The 14517-nt window shown below is 41.1% G+C and overlaps 2 protein-coding genes across 3 annotated transcripts; both read left to right on the forward strand.

The window, feature by feature from the left end:
- The first annotated feature begins 1578 nt into the window (after positions 1-1578).
- nek2 (NIMA-related kinase 2) lies at positions 1579-7457 on the forward strand. 2 transcript variants are annotated; one of them, XM_032543069.1, is made up of 10 exons: positions 1586-1751; positions 1791-1949; positions 3034-3251; positions 3366-3606; positions 4812-4894; positions 4986-5112; positions 5213-5447; positions 5927-5981; positions 6095-6171; positions 6457-7457. In XM_032543069.1, the coding sequence occupies exons 2-10, from the start codon at positions 1854-1856 to the stop codon at positions 6666-6668; spliced, it is 1344 nt and encodes a 447-aa protein (XP_032398960.1). In that variant the 5' UTR covers positions 1586-1751; positions 1791-1853; the 3' UTR covers positions 6669-7457. The 2 variants fall into 2 exon arrangements, with proteins under 2 accessions (XP_032398959.1, XP_032398960.1); XM_032543068.1 differs by having other exon boundaries at positions 1579-1949; positions 6457-7456.
- Positions 7458-7810: 353 nt separating this feature from the next.
- On the forward strand, positions 7811-13615 carry slc30a1a (solute carrier family 30 member 1a). Its single transcript, XM_032543067.1, has 2 exons — positions 7811-8776; positions 10957-13615. The coding sequence occupies exons 1-2, from the start codon at positions 8203-8205 to the stop codon at positions 11862-11864; spliced, it is 1482 nt and encodes a 493-aa protein (XP_032398958.1). The 5' UTR covers positions 7811-8202; the 3' UTR covers positions 11865-13615.
- The last annotated feature ends 902 nt before the right edge of the window (positions 13616-14517 follow it).

Raw genomic sequence — 14517 nt, forward strand, 5'->3', positions numbered from 1 at the left:
TTGCCTTGAGAAAAACAGAAGCCCCAGCGCTTCAGCTGGAAGAAAAATTTCTCACTCACTTCCCTCGCTCATAGGGCTCTCTGGCATTAAAGGCAAAGCTGTTTGTTAGAAGAGGTGGACCTCAAACTCAACCACAGTGTACATCCCATTTAACACACATTTCTGATGTTTTATGAAAAAAAGACAACGCCTACTCTAAAAATAAATGTGTACATCCAGAGAGAATATACATCTAAGAACTAATGTTTTGCTTATGTAGTTGTGGGCCTGTCTTGAAAAATAACCCTTATAATGGTTTTTGAAGCCTTTTTAGACTAGAAACATAAAAGGGGCACGTTTTGGCATACTATTCCAATGAGATATTGCTCTGTACAAAACATACACGCTTTTTTAAACCTTTATTTATACAGGTAATCTCATTGAGACACAGGATCTCATTCTCGAGAGAGCACACGTTTTGTCATTGCAAGGGGTGTGTTTTCTTTTGCAATAAATATTTTTCTTTCTAAACATCAAAATATGAATTCAGTAGTCCAGTCCCTAAATGCAAAATGTGCATTGAGAGTCAGCTGCTGACTCTCAATGCACATTTTGCATTTAGGGACTAAATGCTTTAAACCAGCCATTCTCATCCCCCAGAAACAGTCCCACGGACCCAGCCCCAAACCCCATCTCTGCAATAATAATTAATAAAGGCTGGTTTAAAGTACTTCTTCCTGCTGCTCTGTATGCTCATGGGTAGCCTAAATGGGTTCCATTCAGATATTAACATTAAGTATTTTACTGTTCTATGTCAACAACATTCAACAAGACATTTTCACATAGCTATAGCCTACCCAATGTTTAGATCTGTTGTGGTATTTATGCAAATTCACACATATAATTAGAATATGCACTAATTGCCCTTGTTAACAAACAATTTCAAAAAACTTGTAATACAGTTGTTGTTGGTCTTGATGTAAGTAATCAACTGAATTGTTTTCATGGTGATATCTAAAATTTAAAATGTTTACCCTATTCACTTCAAAACAAAAAAAAATGAATAGGTGGATGAATAAGCTATATTTGGGTCTTTTTTTCTAAACTTTCAGCCTAATGGGATTGTCCTGGGCTTTTGAGGATACAAAATCAGTTAAGTTTACTTCTGTTGCCATTTGACCTAGGTTGACCCCCTAAGGTTGGCTTAAAATGACTGGACTATTGTATGGTCAGACAGGACTAACCTCAATGTTTTTATTAACATTACAAATGTTTGATTAGCTGTCCAAATACAGCAACATATTATTATTATTATCTATTGATGATTACAAAAAATGACCAATCCATTTTTGTTATCTTTTTTTAAATTTCCTGTAGTCTTGCATTGACAGACCTGTGTCCACAGCTCTAGGAGGTAGCCTACATACCTTTGATCCTGCTTTGACCTGGCTGACTGTGAGTTTCTGGCGCCACCTGTGGAGAGTTGAGCTCCTAACATCTACCCGCTCCACTCTCGCGGGTTTCAGGCGCTTAGCAACCTCGCAACTTGTGTCTTCGTCCTGACCAATCAGGAGTCACCGTTCGGAGAGAGCAGGCCAATTACGATTGAGGATTTGGGCACCAATTTAAACCGAGAGCAAACGCTTCCTGTTTTGTTAACTGCAATACACACGAGTAAACGACCAAAGAAAAGCCAAACATTTGGTCTGTTAAAGCAGCTTTATTGGGAACAAAGACATCCCCAGCTCAAGAGAAAAAGTAGAGACTAATCGATCGCTGGTTCAACTTTATGTTTGAATACAGCCGAATATATCCTAACTTTAACGCTAGCTAACGTTTAACGTTAACGTTAGCTTCGCTTGAAAAAAAGTAAGATGCCGTCCCGTGTTGAGGATTACGAGATGTTGTTTACAATAGGCATAGGTTCCTATGGGAAATGCCAGAAAATAAGACGGAAATCTGATGGGAAAGTAAGTGACGTTCAAACATTTTGTCTGCACAAATCAATTACCTGTCGGTAACGTTAACCTGCCCGGGGGGACTATTTCTTCAACTGACATTAGCGGGTGTGGGTTAGTGTAGAAATGATTACATCTCTGCTTTGACTGGTTTTCAGCACGAACCTCACACCAAAACCGTCGAGCAACGACTCCGTGCAGTAACTGAGAGATGAATGAAAATGGTCAAGTGTTGGACATTATCTTTAACAGTCAAAGCCAGATTTTAGGGGTTAGGATAAATGGATGGCAGCCCCGATGGTAGCGGTAACTTAGCTAGCTAGCTCTATAGTTACCCAAACGAAGAAATAAAACTGGTGAGAAAGGTCAGAGATTTTTTTGTCAACAGCAGTACGGGTGTAACGTTAGTTAATTAAATACATTATCACTTTGACATCTCTCCATTGGTACTGAGCTTGTGTGTGTAATTCAGGCCTGCGTGTAATAACAACAGAGCATAACTTGTAATTTCCCTTTGCTGGATTAATACAGTATACATTATTATATGGTTTTCAGCTGTACACGTTGCATTTAGGGGTTCAAGTATCCTCTGGCTTTGACACACCTGAATGTAATGTTGCCATTCACAGCTGAAAAGATTAGTCTAATATGGCACCGTGGGTTCTAGGGAATTAAAATGAATTAATTTTGTGTATAACACATCAAAATGTAGCTGCTGATGTGCTGCAGTGGAATAGGTTTAAAGCAAGACTATGCAACCTTTGAAACAAGAAATCGCACCATCTCACTCTTACTAAAAACAAATATAAACTTGTAAGCAATGTAACACCTATGCTCAAGGGTTTTGCAGCTACAGCCTCAATACTTTGTCTGATATGACCTGTAGCTATTGTTGGTGAACTTCAGATAGATATTGTTATGTAGCCAACTCCTCTGAGTCAGTTTGCATACTCAACAACTCTTCTTGTGCACCTTTTACACTACATATAGTCATTTAGTGTAATCCTATAGTTTACATGCATTACAAAACATCATAAATTAATGTACCGTTTGAATTTAAGCTTTATCCCGGGTAATTAAACCACTTGTTTTGTAGATCCTTGTGTGGAAGGAGCTGGACTATGGCACCATGGCGGAGAGTGAAAAGCAGATGCTGGTGTCAGAGGTGAACCTCCTCAGGGAGCTCAAGCACCCAAACATAGTGAGGTATTACGACCGCATCATAGACCGGACTAATGCCACACTGTACATTGTCATGGAGTACTGCGAGGGTGGGGACCTGTCCAGCCTCATCACCCGTTGCATCAAGGAAAGGTAGGTTGCATATTTGTGTGCATTGTAAAATGTATGGGTTTTATGCTCCACCACTCTACCTCTGTGCTTCCTGACAGTATCTGCAGAATTAAGTGTGTGTTTTTAACATGGCAGGCGTTATTTGGAGGAGCAGTTCGTCCTGCGAGTCATGGCACAGCTCACGTTAGCCCTAAAGGAGTGCCACAGACGCAGTGATGGAAGAGCAACGGTTCTTCATCGAGACCTGAAACCAGCCAACATCTTCCTCGACATCAGACAGAATGTGAAGCTTGGAGACTTTGGCCTTGCGAGGATCCTGAACCATGACACCAGTTTTGCAAAGACATTTGTCGGGACACCTTACTACATGTCACCAGTGAGTTGTTTCATTCTGCAGTCTGTAAGGTTGTTCTTCCCAAATTAGCTTTTTATACGTAATATTTGAAACATTTAACCTGATTTATTGGTCCTCCTCATCTTACACACTACTGTAAAAAATACTGGGTCAACTTTAACCCAATTTGTTTCAATCTAGCACTGACCCACGACTGGGTAAAGTTTGCCCAGTACCCACAAGCATAAGAACCACTGGGTCAACAATCGCACCCGAAAGCTGTTTTGACCCAGTTTTAGTGTTTATTTATATTATTTCCAATAGGCATGTTGTCAGTCATATTAATATGAGGTTATTTTGACCTAAAAAGAATATCATATTTACATTAGACCCATATTGCCAGACCTATCTTCACAGCACTGTAGAGTAAGGTCTGGCTACACCACAAATACATTCTGGGATGGGGAAAAAAACGTTTATTTCTTTAAACCAATCACAATGGTCTTGGGCGGCGCTAAGTTCTGGACGCAGTGACGGTGGCTCTGCAAAATGATCTCGGGAAGGAACTTGTTTTGGTGGAACATTTCCACCCCGCAAAAGAAAACGGCACATAAAATATCAAATAAATGTAACCCTTCACACTATACAGTAACGTGAACTATTTAAATTAGCCGGATACATGGTTAAATGTAATTTGCTCTCACCACTGGATTACCGTGTGTACTTTCTCGACAACAATCCCCCCAATCGGTCCCAAAACGTCCTAAACAATTCATGCACATTTGGATTATTCCAAAACAGTTTAAAAAACTTAGTTCAACTTAGTCAGCTATATTTATACTGTTTTTGAATGTTTTTATTAATGTACTTGATGTAAGGTGACCTTGATTATCATGAAAGGCGCCCTTAAATAACATGTATTATTATTATCATCATCATCATCATCATCATCATCATCATCATGATTCTTATTATTAAATGACCTAGTATTTGAGTCATTATTGCTTCTGTATTAGAAAACAACCCAATAAAAAAATCTGGGTTAGTAACCTGACCCAGTATTAGTTTTGGGTGTAGCCTAATCAGAATTTAAAAAAAATTAAACTCAGAATGTTACTGTAAATCTGTACCCTAAAGCAGGAAAGACAATCTACTAAATAACCCAAAACTGAAAAAAACTCCACAGATTGTGTTTGGGTCTGCTAATCAGCCACATTAGCTACTAACTGTCACTATTTTTCCTTCAGGAACAAATAGACCGGATGTCCTACAACGAGAAATCAGATATTTGGTCGCTGGGATGTTTGCTGTATGAACTCTGTGCATTGTCGTAAGTTTTCAAACTCCTCTGCTTGAGCTGATTTCCCCAGCTGGTGGTTTGACTGTGAATCTGACATTTTCCCGGGATTCCTCCTGTTTAGCCCCCCTTTTACAGCTTACAACCAAAAACAGCTCGCAGAGAAGATCAGAGAGGGGAAGTTCAGAAGAATCCCGTACCGATACTCTGAGGAACTGAACACCTTACTCAGCAAAATGCTCAACCTGAAGGTTGGAAATGAATCATTTGGTCTGAAACTTTACGGGCTACTGAGTTAGTCAGTTTGTTGTCCTGTAGGTAGGGTTCAGTAATCTGTTCTTTTGTTGTCAGGACTATCTGAGACCCTCTGTGGAGTCCATTCTCCAGAGCAGCCTGTTGGCTGATGCTGTTGCTGAGGAGCAAAGGAGGACACAGGTGCGTCTCCAAAGAAGGTCGGAGGACCCTGACTGTCCCCTTAACAAGCCGGCTGAACCGAAGCCCGCCTCTGCCGCAGAGCTCAGACTCCGGGAACAGGCGCTACGGGACCGAGAAAAGGCACTGAAGGAACGTGAGGAGAGGCTGGAGCGTAAGACTTCTCTTTCTACTCCACTTTGTCCCACACAGGCCCCCCCATCTGTGGGAGAGTATGACCCCTGCTGACCTGCAGCTGGCCTTTTCACAACCTCGAAAAACATTGTCTTTTTTTAAATACATTTTGTGTATCATTCTTCAGGTGTAAATAGTATTGCATGATACCTTTTCTGAAGTGATTAGGGAATCTATAAGTGAAGTCATGTATGTTTTTGACATTTTTAAAATTGTCCACTTGCACTAAGGCCTAAACATAAATTTTCTGCAGGTGAACTAAAACAGGTGTTTGTGTTGCGGCAAAATGTTAACCTACTTTCAGTTTCTTCCACATCTACAGCACCTGGCTGACAGAGAATATAATATATTGTATATACATGCCTCTCAAATTTGCAAATAAAGAATTTATTGTCACATGGCAAAAAGGTGCTACAAATTCCAAAAATAAAGGTGTCTTAATTTGTCCTTTCCCCGCAGAAAGAGAGCAGGAGCTTTGTGTTCGTGAGCGAATGTCAAATGAGACGCTTTTGAGGTAAAAAGCTAGAAATGACACAATCAATACTTTGCCATTTCTCCTATTTTGCTCATTCTACAATGTCAGTTTTACCAACTGGTTGGTGTAAACTCATTTTCTTAATGTTACAGAGCCGAGAGTTTATTGAAGAATCACAACCGTCTTCAGCAGCAGAGGGACCTGGCACCATTCTATGGCAAAGGCATAGGTATGGGAATTGGACGAAGAGCTTTGGACTTACTGAACCAAGACCAGAACTGAGAAATGTTTTTCTTCATTTCTTTTATGGGTTCATGCTGTCTGGAATGTGGAATCAAGATTATTTATTACTTTTCAAATCATGTAAATTATGTTTTTATACACCAAATAAAGAATTTGTACACGCCACATGCAAATCTAGCTGTCATGTTGGTTTGCAAAGTGTGTTTATAAGGTCTGTTTGACGATATAAAGTGTCTTTGTTGATCATTGACTCCTTACCGTTTGGTCCTAGATGGAGAAAACCTCTCCCCCGGCAAGAAGAAGGTCCACTTTGCTGGTGCTGGTGAGAGCAAAGAGAACCAGCAGCCTGATGGTCGTCCCAGTGTGACGTCCCAGGAGCTGATTTTGAGGAGGCTGCAGGCGGCCAAGCTGCGTGCTCAAACACTGAATGAAGTGGAGAAGACTTGTCAGTTCAAGAGCAGGCAGATACTCGGAATCCGCTGATCGTCATACAGATATCACTGTCTGACTAGTGACTGATATGTGTAGACTAGGAGTCATAATAACTGGATGTAAATAAAGCTTTATTTATGATAAGTCAGTAGCTGTGATAGTAGTGAAGCTAAATGATTGTTATTGCTTTGTAGGGCAAGATTTTGATTCAGTTTGATGTGTGGATGTCAATGTCACAGTTTGTGAATGTACAGTGTATTCTTGCTAGATATTGCTATATATATATATATTTTTTTTTTCAAGGACTGTTTAGGAATAGACATGAATGTTCAGGTGGTTTGATGATTTGTATCTACAAAAAAATGTAAAAACTTGTTATAATATATATTAAGAGCATTTCATCCAAGCAGAATGAGTGATTGCAAATTTAAGTTTTTACATTACATTTCCTGACTCTAAACTACTATTATTCATCCTGAAGGACCTTTTCTGTGCCAAAGATGGTCAGTATGGATATATATATGTATACATGTATACATATGAATACATATATACACACAAAGATGTTGTTAAACCAATTACTCAAAACTACTACCTTATAAGTATACTACAAATTCAATCTAGAGTGCTTTAAGACATAACCACAAGGGGTCACCCGTTTTCCAGTAAAGGTCAGCCACTGGATTGAGAGCCTAATGCCATTAATTACAGGCCACAACAATACGTCTTCACACATGAACGTCATTTGTTCTCGATTTGTAGCATATTAGAGAATATAATTAAAAGGACATTTGTTTAATTACATTAAAAGTAATTACATTGTCAGACAGTTAAATTAGGAAATACTGAGGCGCATTTAACACCTTTGTTTTTTGATTACATCTTCAATGATGAGAAACACTAAATTAATCAATAAAAAAAGTGAATACCGCGAATGGCCAGTGTTTTCTCTATTTACATACATATGTTAATAGATCAGAACCGAAGTACCGATACTACATAGATTTACATATACATTAAGGTAGTCATCGCGAGATTATAGTTGTGGTCAGCGTGCGTAGCAACCGCTGTTGTCTGGCTTGTTCGCTCCTCCTAATTGCGAGAGTTGCAGAATTTGACCAATCATATTCAATCTTGTGCCCTCTCCACCAATAGGAATCGTCCAAGGCGTGTCCATATGGTGCTGTGTTCCGTGTGGAAAGTTTACCGGCTCGGGTGCAAAGTTTCAGCCGTCTGCAAACCAGAGCTCGTCGGCAAATGTTTCTGGAATGTACTAGTGTCGACAACGGTTTATATGTACGGCAAATAACCGTTTGCCGGATTCATTTTTATCTGTGATTGTCTTCAGATCCAGCCGAGTGATGCTGCCGTCGCTGGAAAACAGCAGTGTGTAAAGACGCTGTTAGCATCGATCGTATTGTCTCAGGGAGCCAGCTAGCGTAACGTAAGTCGTTATATTCGAGCTGTGTTGAACCAGAGAGATAGCTAACGTTAGCTTAGTGATTTCGTTGGACGGCTGTGAAACCTTATTTAACGTTTACTCAACTCAAAACTTGACTCGACGAAGGACTGTAAAGAAGGGAAAATGGCTTTTGAGCCTAATCGTGTCCGGCTGCTATGCATGCTCTCATTGACTTTCGGGTTTTTCATTGTGGAAGTGGTTGTAAGCCGGATCACCTCATCTCTATCAATGCTGTCGGACTCCTTTCACATGCTGTCGGACGTCATTGCGCTGGTCGTGGCTTTGGTCGCGGTGAGATTTGCTGAGAAAACCCACGCGACCAATAAAAACACCTTCGGCTGGATCCGGGCGGAGGTGATGGGGGCTCTGGTCAATGCCGTCTTCCTTACGGCGCTGTGTTTTACCATCGTCCTGGAAGCCGTCGAGCGTTTTACCGAGCCAGATGAGATCGATAGTCCGTTGGTGGTCGCCGGGGTCGGTGCCGCCGGACTCCTAATCAACCTGCTTGGGCTCTGCTTGTTCCGCGGGCACGCTGGCGGAGGCCACGGACACTCCCACGGAGGACACTCTCATGGAAATAAGAACAAGAGGGGTAAAACCGGCAAATCCCAGAAGGCTGGGAATGGGTCTTCAGGAGAAGAGACCAACAACTTGGTAGGAAACTACAACAGCCCGGGAGATGTCAGACCGAGAAATGGTAAGTATGGACAGTTGAAGCATTTTCACTGAACTGTAACGTTAGTCATTGTGGTTTTTGAATATTGCGTCACATTTCCCTGTGTTAAATTATGTAATTTAATGTTAAAGTGTGCAGTGCATGCCAGAATGAAGTGCCCAAACCCTGTAAGTCCAGCCTCAGCGTGTCCCACGTTGAAGCTGACAGCAAGTGCCAGACTTTGTCTCCATTGTTAGCAGTCCAGATTGCGTAACAGGCTGTTAACAGTACATACGTATATCTTCAGTGTACCCTGAGGACTCCCTGTCGGAGTGACTAATCCTTGTTTTTCTTCTGTGGCAGTAGCATCCATTTAGACAAATGGGTTTGATGTCAAATATTTATTGGTGGGTCATTTTATCCAAGGAAACGTGACATAGACGGCTAAAGTTTCAGGCTTTGTAAGATGGCCACTATCAGATCACATGCCTTATACATTATTCAATACAGCTTTATTAATACCCGACAAGAAACAGACATATGCACAGACAGACGATTACAAGCAAAGGAGCTGTTTGGGGACCATGAAGTGTTTATAGTGCAGTTGCACGTAGCCTAATCAATTAAGAAATATATCCAGAAGTGTCTGTCGGACCCACTCAAGAAAAATCCTGTCGTTGAGCTAGTTCAAATATATATATACATACATACATACATACATACATACATACATACATACATACATACATACATACATACACTACCGGTCAAAAGTTTGGGGTCACTTCGAAATTTCCATTGTACTCCACTGATCTCAATACCAGTTGAGATCAGTTGCATTGTTTTTTTAACCAGCGCAGCAGTTTTCATATTACATTATGTGCTTACATAATTGCAAAAGGGTTCTCCAATGTTTTCTCAGTTAGTTTTTTTTAAATGATATCAGATTAGTGAACAGAATGGGCCTTAGGAACATTGGATGAATGGTTGCTGATAATGGGCAATGTAGATATTGCATTAAAGATCAGCCCCCCACTCAGATCAGCTGGTAATCTGTCTAACATCGAGTGGAATGGAAATTTGTAAGTGGCCCCATACTTTTGACCGGTAGTGTGTGTGTGTGTGTGTATATGTATGTATGTATGTGTGTGTGTGTGTGTGTGTGTGTGTGTGTGTGTGTGTGTGTGTGTGTGTGTGTGTTATATATATATATATATATATATATATATATATATAATATATATATATATATATATATATATATATATATACACACACTGCTAGTTGAAAATGAAGCAACAGATTACCCCCCAAAAGCTTGTCCTCATCCCCTGGTTAAAACCTACAGAAGACCATTATCTCCCCCCCCCCCCCCCCCCCCCGTGCAGTTAGGTAGTTTCAATAAGTGGAGTGGAGGCTATACTCCCAACCCCTCCTGACTGTTACTGGGTCATACTTCAGTGTAACTATGGAGTCGACAGCCTCAGCCACACCATTAGCTGTTGATGAATGACCAGGCAGCGTCCCAGGAAGAGGGCAGCCGTTGGTCAGTTGCTGTTCCTCAGAGCTTTGAAGCTACCTTGCTGCCTGCAATTACTAATTAAATATGAGTGTAGATGGCGGCCTCTAGCTCACCCAGTACGCGTTCGCCCCATGTTGGCGAACATGAGTCCTGCAGTGGCCAGGATTCCTGCGGCCCTTTGCTGTGTGTCACCCCCCATCTTTCTCCCTCTTTCATGCCTATCCACTGTCACTTGATAATAAGGGGGAAAAGCCCCCAAATTTCTTTTTAAAAAAATAATGAGTTTAGGATCCAAAATGCTGTGAGATTTCTTTCATATAATCCAGCACGGCTGTCTGGTATGTTTCTCTTGTTTGTAGCCCCGGACAGTTATAGCACAGACTCAGTCATTCATCGTCTTCCACAGTGAAAGCTGAGTTCTGGCTTTTTTGTTTCAAGTTGGACATGTGCCTTTTTTCAAAATGATATAACTGAGCAATTAAGTGACTGGCTGCCACTGATTACATCTTCTTGGAATCTCCTACTACTGGTTGATTTGTTGCATCTTTTTTTTGGCACCATAATTAGAATTGTCTGTTTTTTTTTCAAAACAATATTTACATTTTTTTTTTGTCTTTTATATCTATTTTGAATGCTGTATTAGGATCTCCATATTCACTTTGTTCTGGGAAAATAAACTATCCGTTGTTTTTATCTTCAGAAATCAGCTGTAAAGACAGCACAGAGGTGCAGATGAATGGCAACCCCCACTTTGAGGAGATGGACCATGACCACGACGCATCGTCGCAGCTCAACATGCGCGGGGTCTTCCTGCATGTTTTGGGTGACGCCCTTGGCTCTGTCATTGTGGTGGTCAATTCTTTAATATTTACCTTTGTGTGGCAGCCCTGCATCAGCGGTGAGACGTGTGTCAACCCGTGTATCAACAGCCACACCACAGACCACCAGCATGTCAATCACACGCTGGTCGACCTGATTGAAGGTCCCACTATGTCAGCCATGAAGTTTGCGGGCCCCTGCTGGGTTCTCTACCTGGATCCCACACTCTGCATCATCATGGTGGGCATCCTGCTGTATACTACCTATCCGCTGCTCAAAGAGTCGGCCCTCATCCTGCTGCAGACTGTGCCCAAGCAGATCAACATGAGCCGGCTCAACGAGCGGCTGCTAGGTCTAGAGGGTGTCCTGGCCATCCACGAGCTGCACATCTGGCAGTTGGCTGGCAGTCGCATCATTGCCACGGCACACATCAAGTGCCACGATCCCACTTCCTACATGGAGGTGGCCAAGCGCATCAAGGACTTCTTCCACGACGAGGGCATCCACGCCACCACCATCCAGCCAGAGTTTGTCACCTTCAACTCAGAGTCTCGAGACTCCCTCTGTGAGCTTTCCTGTCGGACTCAGTGTGCTCCCAAGCTGTGCTGCGGCTCTGCAGACAAACCGAACGCAGGCTCTGATAAGAAGGCCAGCAGTGACTGCAAGTCTGCTGCTGCTTCAGCCCTTGAGGTGATCAGTGAGACCCCAGAGCAGGATGCAGGTGTTCAGGTGTGTCCTCAGTCAGAGGCTGGGATCACCATCACCAGAGAGGTGGAGTCATCTCTGTGAGATGGAGGGGATATAGAGGAACAGAGCAGAAGCTGGAAAACCAGCACACCAGGCTAAAATCATTACTGTCATGGACACTGTTATCTTTTTGACCCGTGGCTCTGTCGTGGTCCTGACAAAAAAATTAATTTCCTTAGCTTTTACCCTCTGTTACTGCCCCATTATGGCTGAAAAAAACCCTGTGTATCCATGCATTTGAGCCATTTCATTTCAACTTTCCTCTCTGTATACCTATTTCCATTCCTTCCCTTCTCTCCCAGCCTCTCCTCTGTCACTTGGCCCCTCTCTTGCTGCCCTGGTATTATGGTGGCAGTGCATGTTGGGGTTCTCTGACCTTATCTCCTCCAGGACTGGAGCGAGGCCTGCATGGGTGTCCCTCATTAGCACCGTGTTGTGATGTGTCACCTCGTCCCATGGGGTTTCTGTGCCAAAGCTTCTCACTGCAGGACTGAAGGGATCTGAGAGATGTCCCCGCCTCTAAAAGGACACACACAACGCAGCATGTCGGAGCACACGTCACTAGGTTATATTGTGTAGCCTCTGGACCCGTTTGCAAAGAGTTTTTTTGCGTAGACTTTGAGCAAATATATTTTCTTACCCGCTGGTCCCAAATGGAAGAGTATTGTATGGCATAATAATTTAAGTATTTTAAGTTATTAGACATTATCTATTTCTTTCTGTAGATGCTGTTTGTAATATTTAGTTTGGATGTTAGAAACATTTTTGCAATTTTTCTGTCTTGAATTTTTTTGACAGACCATCTATGCTGTAGTCTGTTTTTCAAATGTGACATTGTATAATGATTTTGTTTCTCAAGACTTTTCTCTGGCCTTGACTCAGTTTTACTTGCAGTCATCAGTTGGATACAGAAGATACGGATACCGTATCAACACCTCTCTCACCTTGCCTTTTAAATGCAAAAACCTGCGGTTGTTATAGCACTAATTATAGTAGACGGTGTAACTGAACCTCTTGCATTGGCACAATCACGTAATTAAATGTTCATTCATACAGTTGATGCCTTGCAAGCCAGAGGGCTGGGTCTGTTGTGGAGAAATGAGCACTGGATGCCATTAATGAAACTATTCTCTGTTTGAATCTGTACTGGAAAGCTTTCTGATGATGGCTGTTGACTTTCATTTAAAATCCTCATGAATGTGTTTGGCACCATGACACAATCCACGCTGAGGGAGTTTTTATATTTCCAATATGTTCTGCTATGTTTGCATGACCAAACTCAGACCAGTTTGACTTTCAGGAGTTCCAGTGAAGCTCCAGTTGCTGCTTACCAGTACCTGCTGGTATCTACGTACATAACTCTTACCTGTGTAATGAATGACTCATCTTACAGCTTTTCTGTCCTCTGCTTCGGATAGCTGAGCCGAATTGAAGTCCATATGGTGGCCTTTAAAATTGATGAATTTTCCCTCATCACCACAAATATAATTTAAAGGTGATCCATCAGTGTGTTTCAGATTTCCACTCCTAAATAAATGTGTATGCAATATAGAAATATGTGCTGGGATAATATCTTGATGCGGTCCTTCATTTGTAATGTTGGGTCACTTTTCTGTATCTTTTAAGACTTGAGCTCTATGTGCAAATTTAAACCAAGTGTTGTTTTTTTAATTTTAGATATGGCATGTCAAGTGATGTGTTTTTGATATACTATATATCTACAGTACCTGTCCAATGTGTTGTTGTGAAATAAAAACAAAATATGACCGTTTGGTACAGTTGATGAATTGAAATGTGTCCTTTGTCTTATTTTTATTTTCTCTAACCTTGTCAGTCAAAGTAGATTAGTTTATTTTTTATTTAATTAAAATGACCACAAAGAGACACAAAATGACTACAAATGACACTGTCATGTTTGTAATCATTTTGTCTCTCTTTTAGCCTGGGTGTCTTGCTGAGTATTTCCCTGGCTGCAATGACATTGTGGGGATTTAGAGAGTGCGCTTTGAAAGACCCGGAAATTCTGACCAATCAGAACAGACTGGACTATTTTGGTAGGGGGTCTTAAAGAGACGAGAGCTAAAAAGGAGTGAAAAAAGTGTTTCCGACAGGGTGAATACAGATATATTCAGACACATTTGAAATGTTTTTTGAACATTCAAGCACGTAAACGTGTTCTTGTCAAAATCCAAGATATAAGTATGAACCTGAAAATGATCATAACACAATTTCAGGCACAACTCCTTTAAATACAGAGGTGCCTGACAATGCAAAGTAAAAATTTCAAATGAATCCCTAAGAGTGACTAGGAGCCAACCGCGAGAAACTAAAACTTGTGTAACGTGATCTATGTTTAGTTTAAAGACTTTAAGTACTTTAAGTACCAGTTTCTCACTGTGTCATTCAAAACTTTGATCTGTAGTTGACTTTTGCCTATTAAATCCACTTTAGCCAAAGAAGTGTGAAGGAGATTAAAGAGATTTAAACCAGTTTTTCCAATATTTAGTTTGCCTGGTCTCCTTGTATTGCTTGTATTACCTCAAGCCTGTGACGCACAATACAGTTATATGTATGTATATATATATATGTGTATGTGTATATATATATATATATATATATATATATATATATATATATATATATGTATTTCTATCAGGATATGCATGTTGCAGGGATGCCACGTGAATGTATAAAT

The sequence above is a fragment of the Etheostoma spectabile genome, chromosome 18 (assembly GCF_008692095.1).
Source record: "Etheostoma spectabile isolate EspeVRDwgs_2016 chromosome 18, UIUC_Espe_1.0, whole genome shotgun sequence".
In the NCBI taxonomy this organism is placed as follows: domain Eukaryota; kingdom Metazoa; phylum Chordata; class Actinopteri; order Perciformes; family Percidae; genus Etheostoma; species Etheostoma spectabile.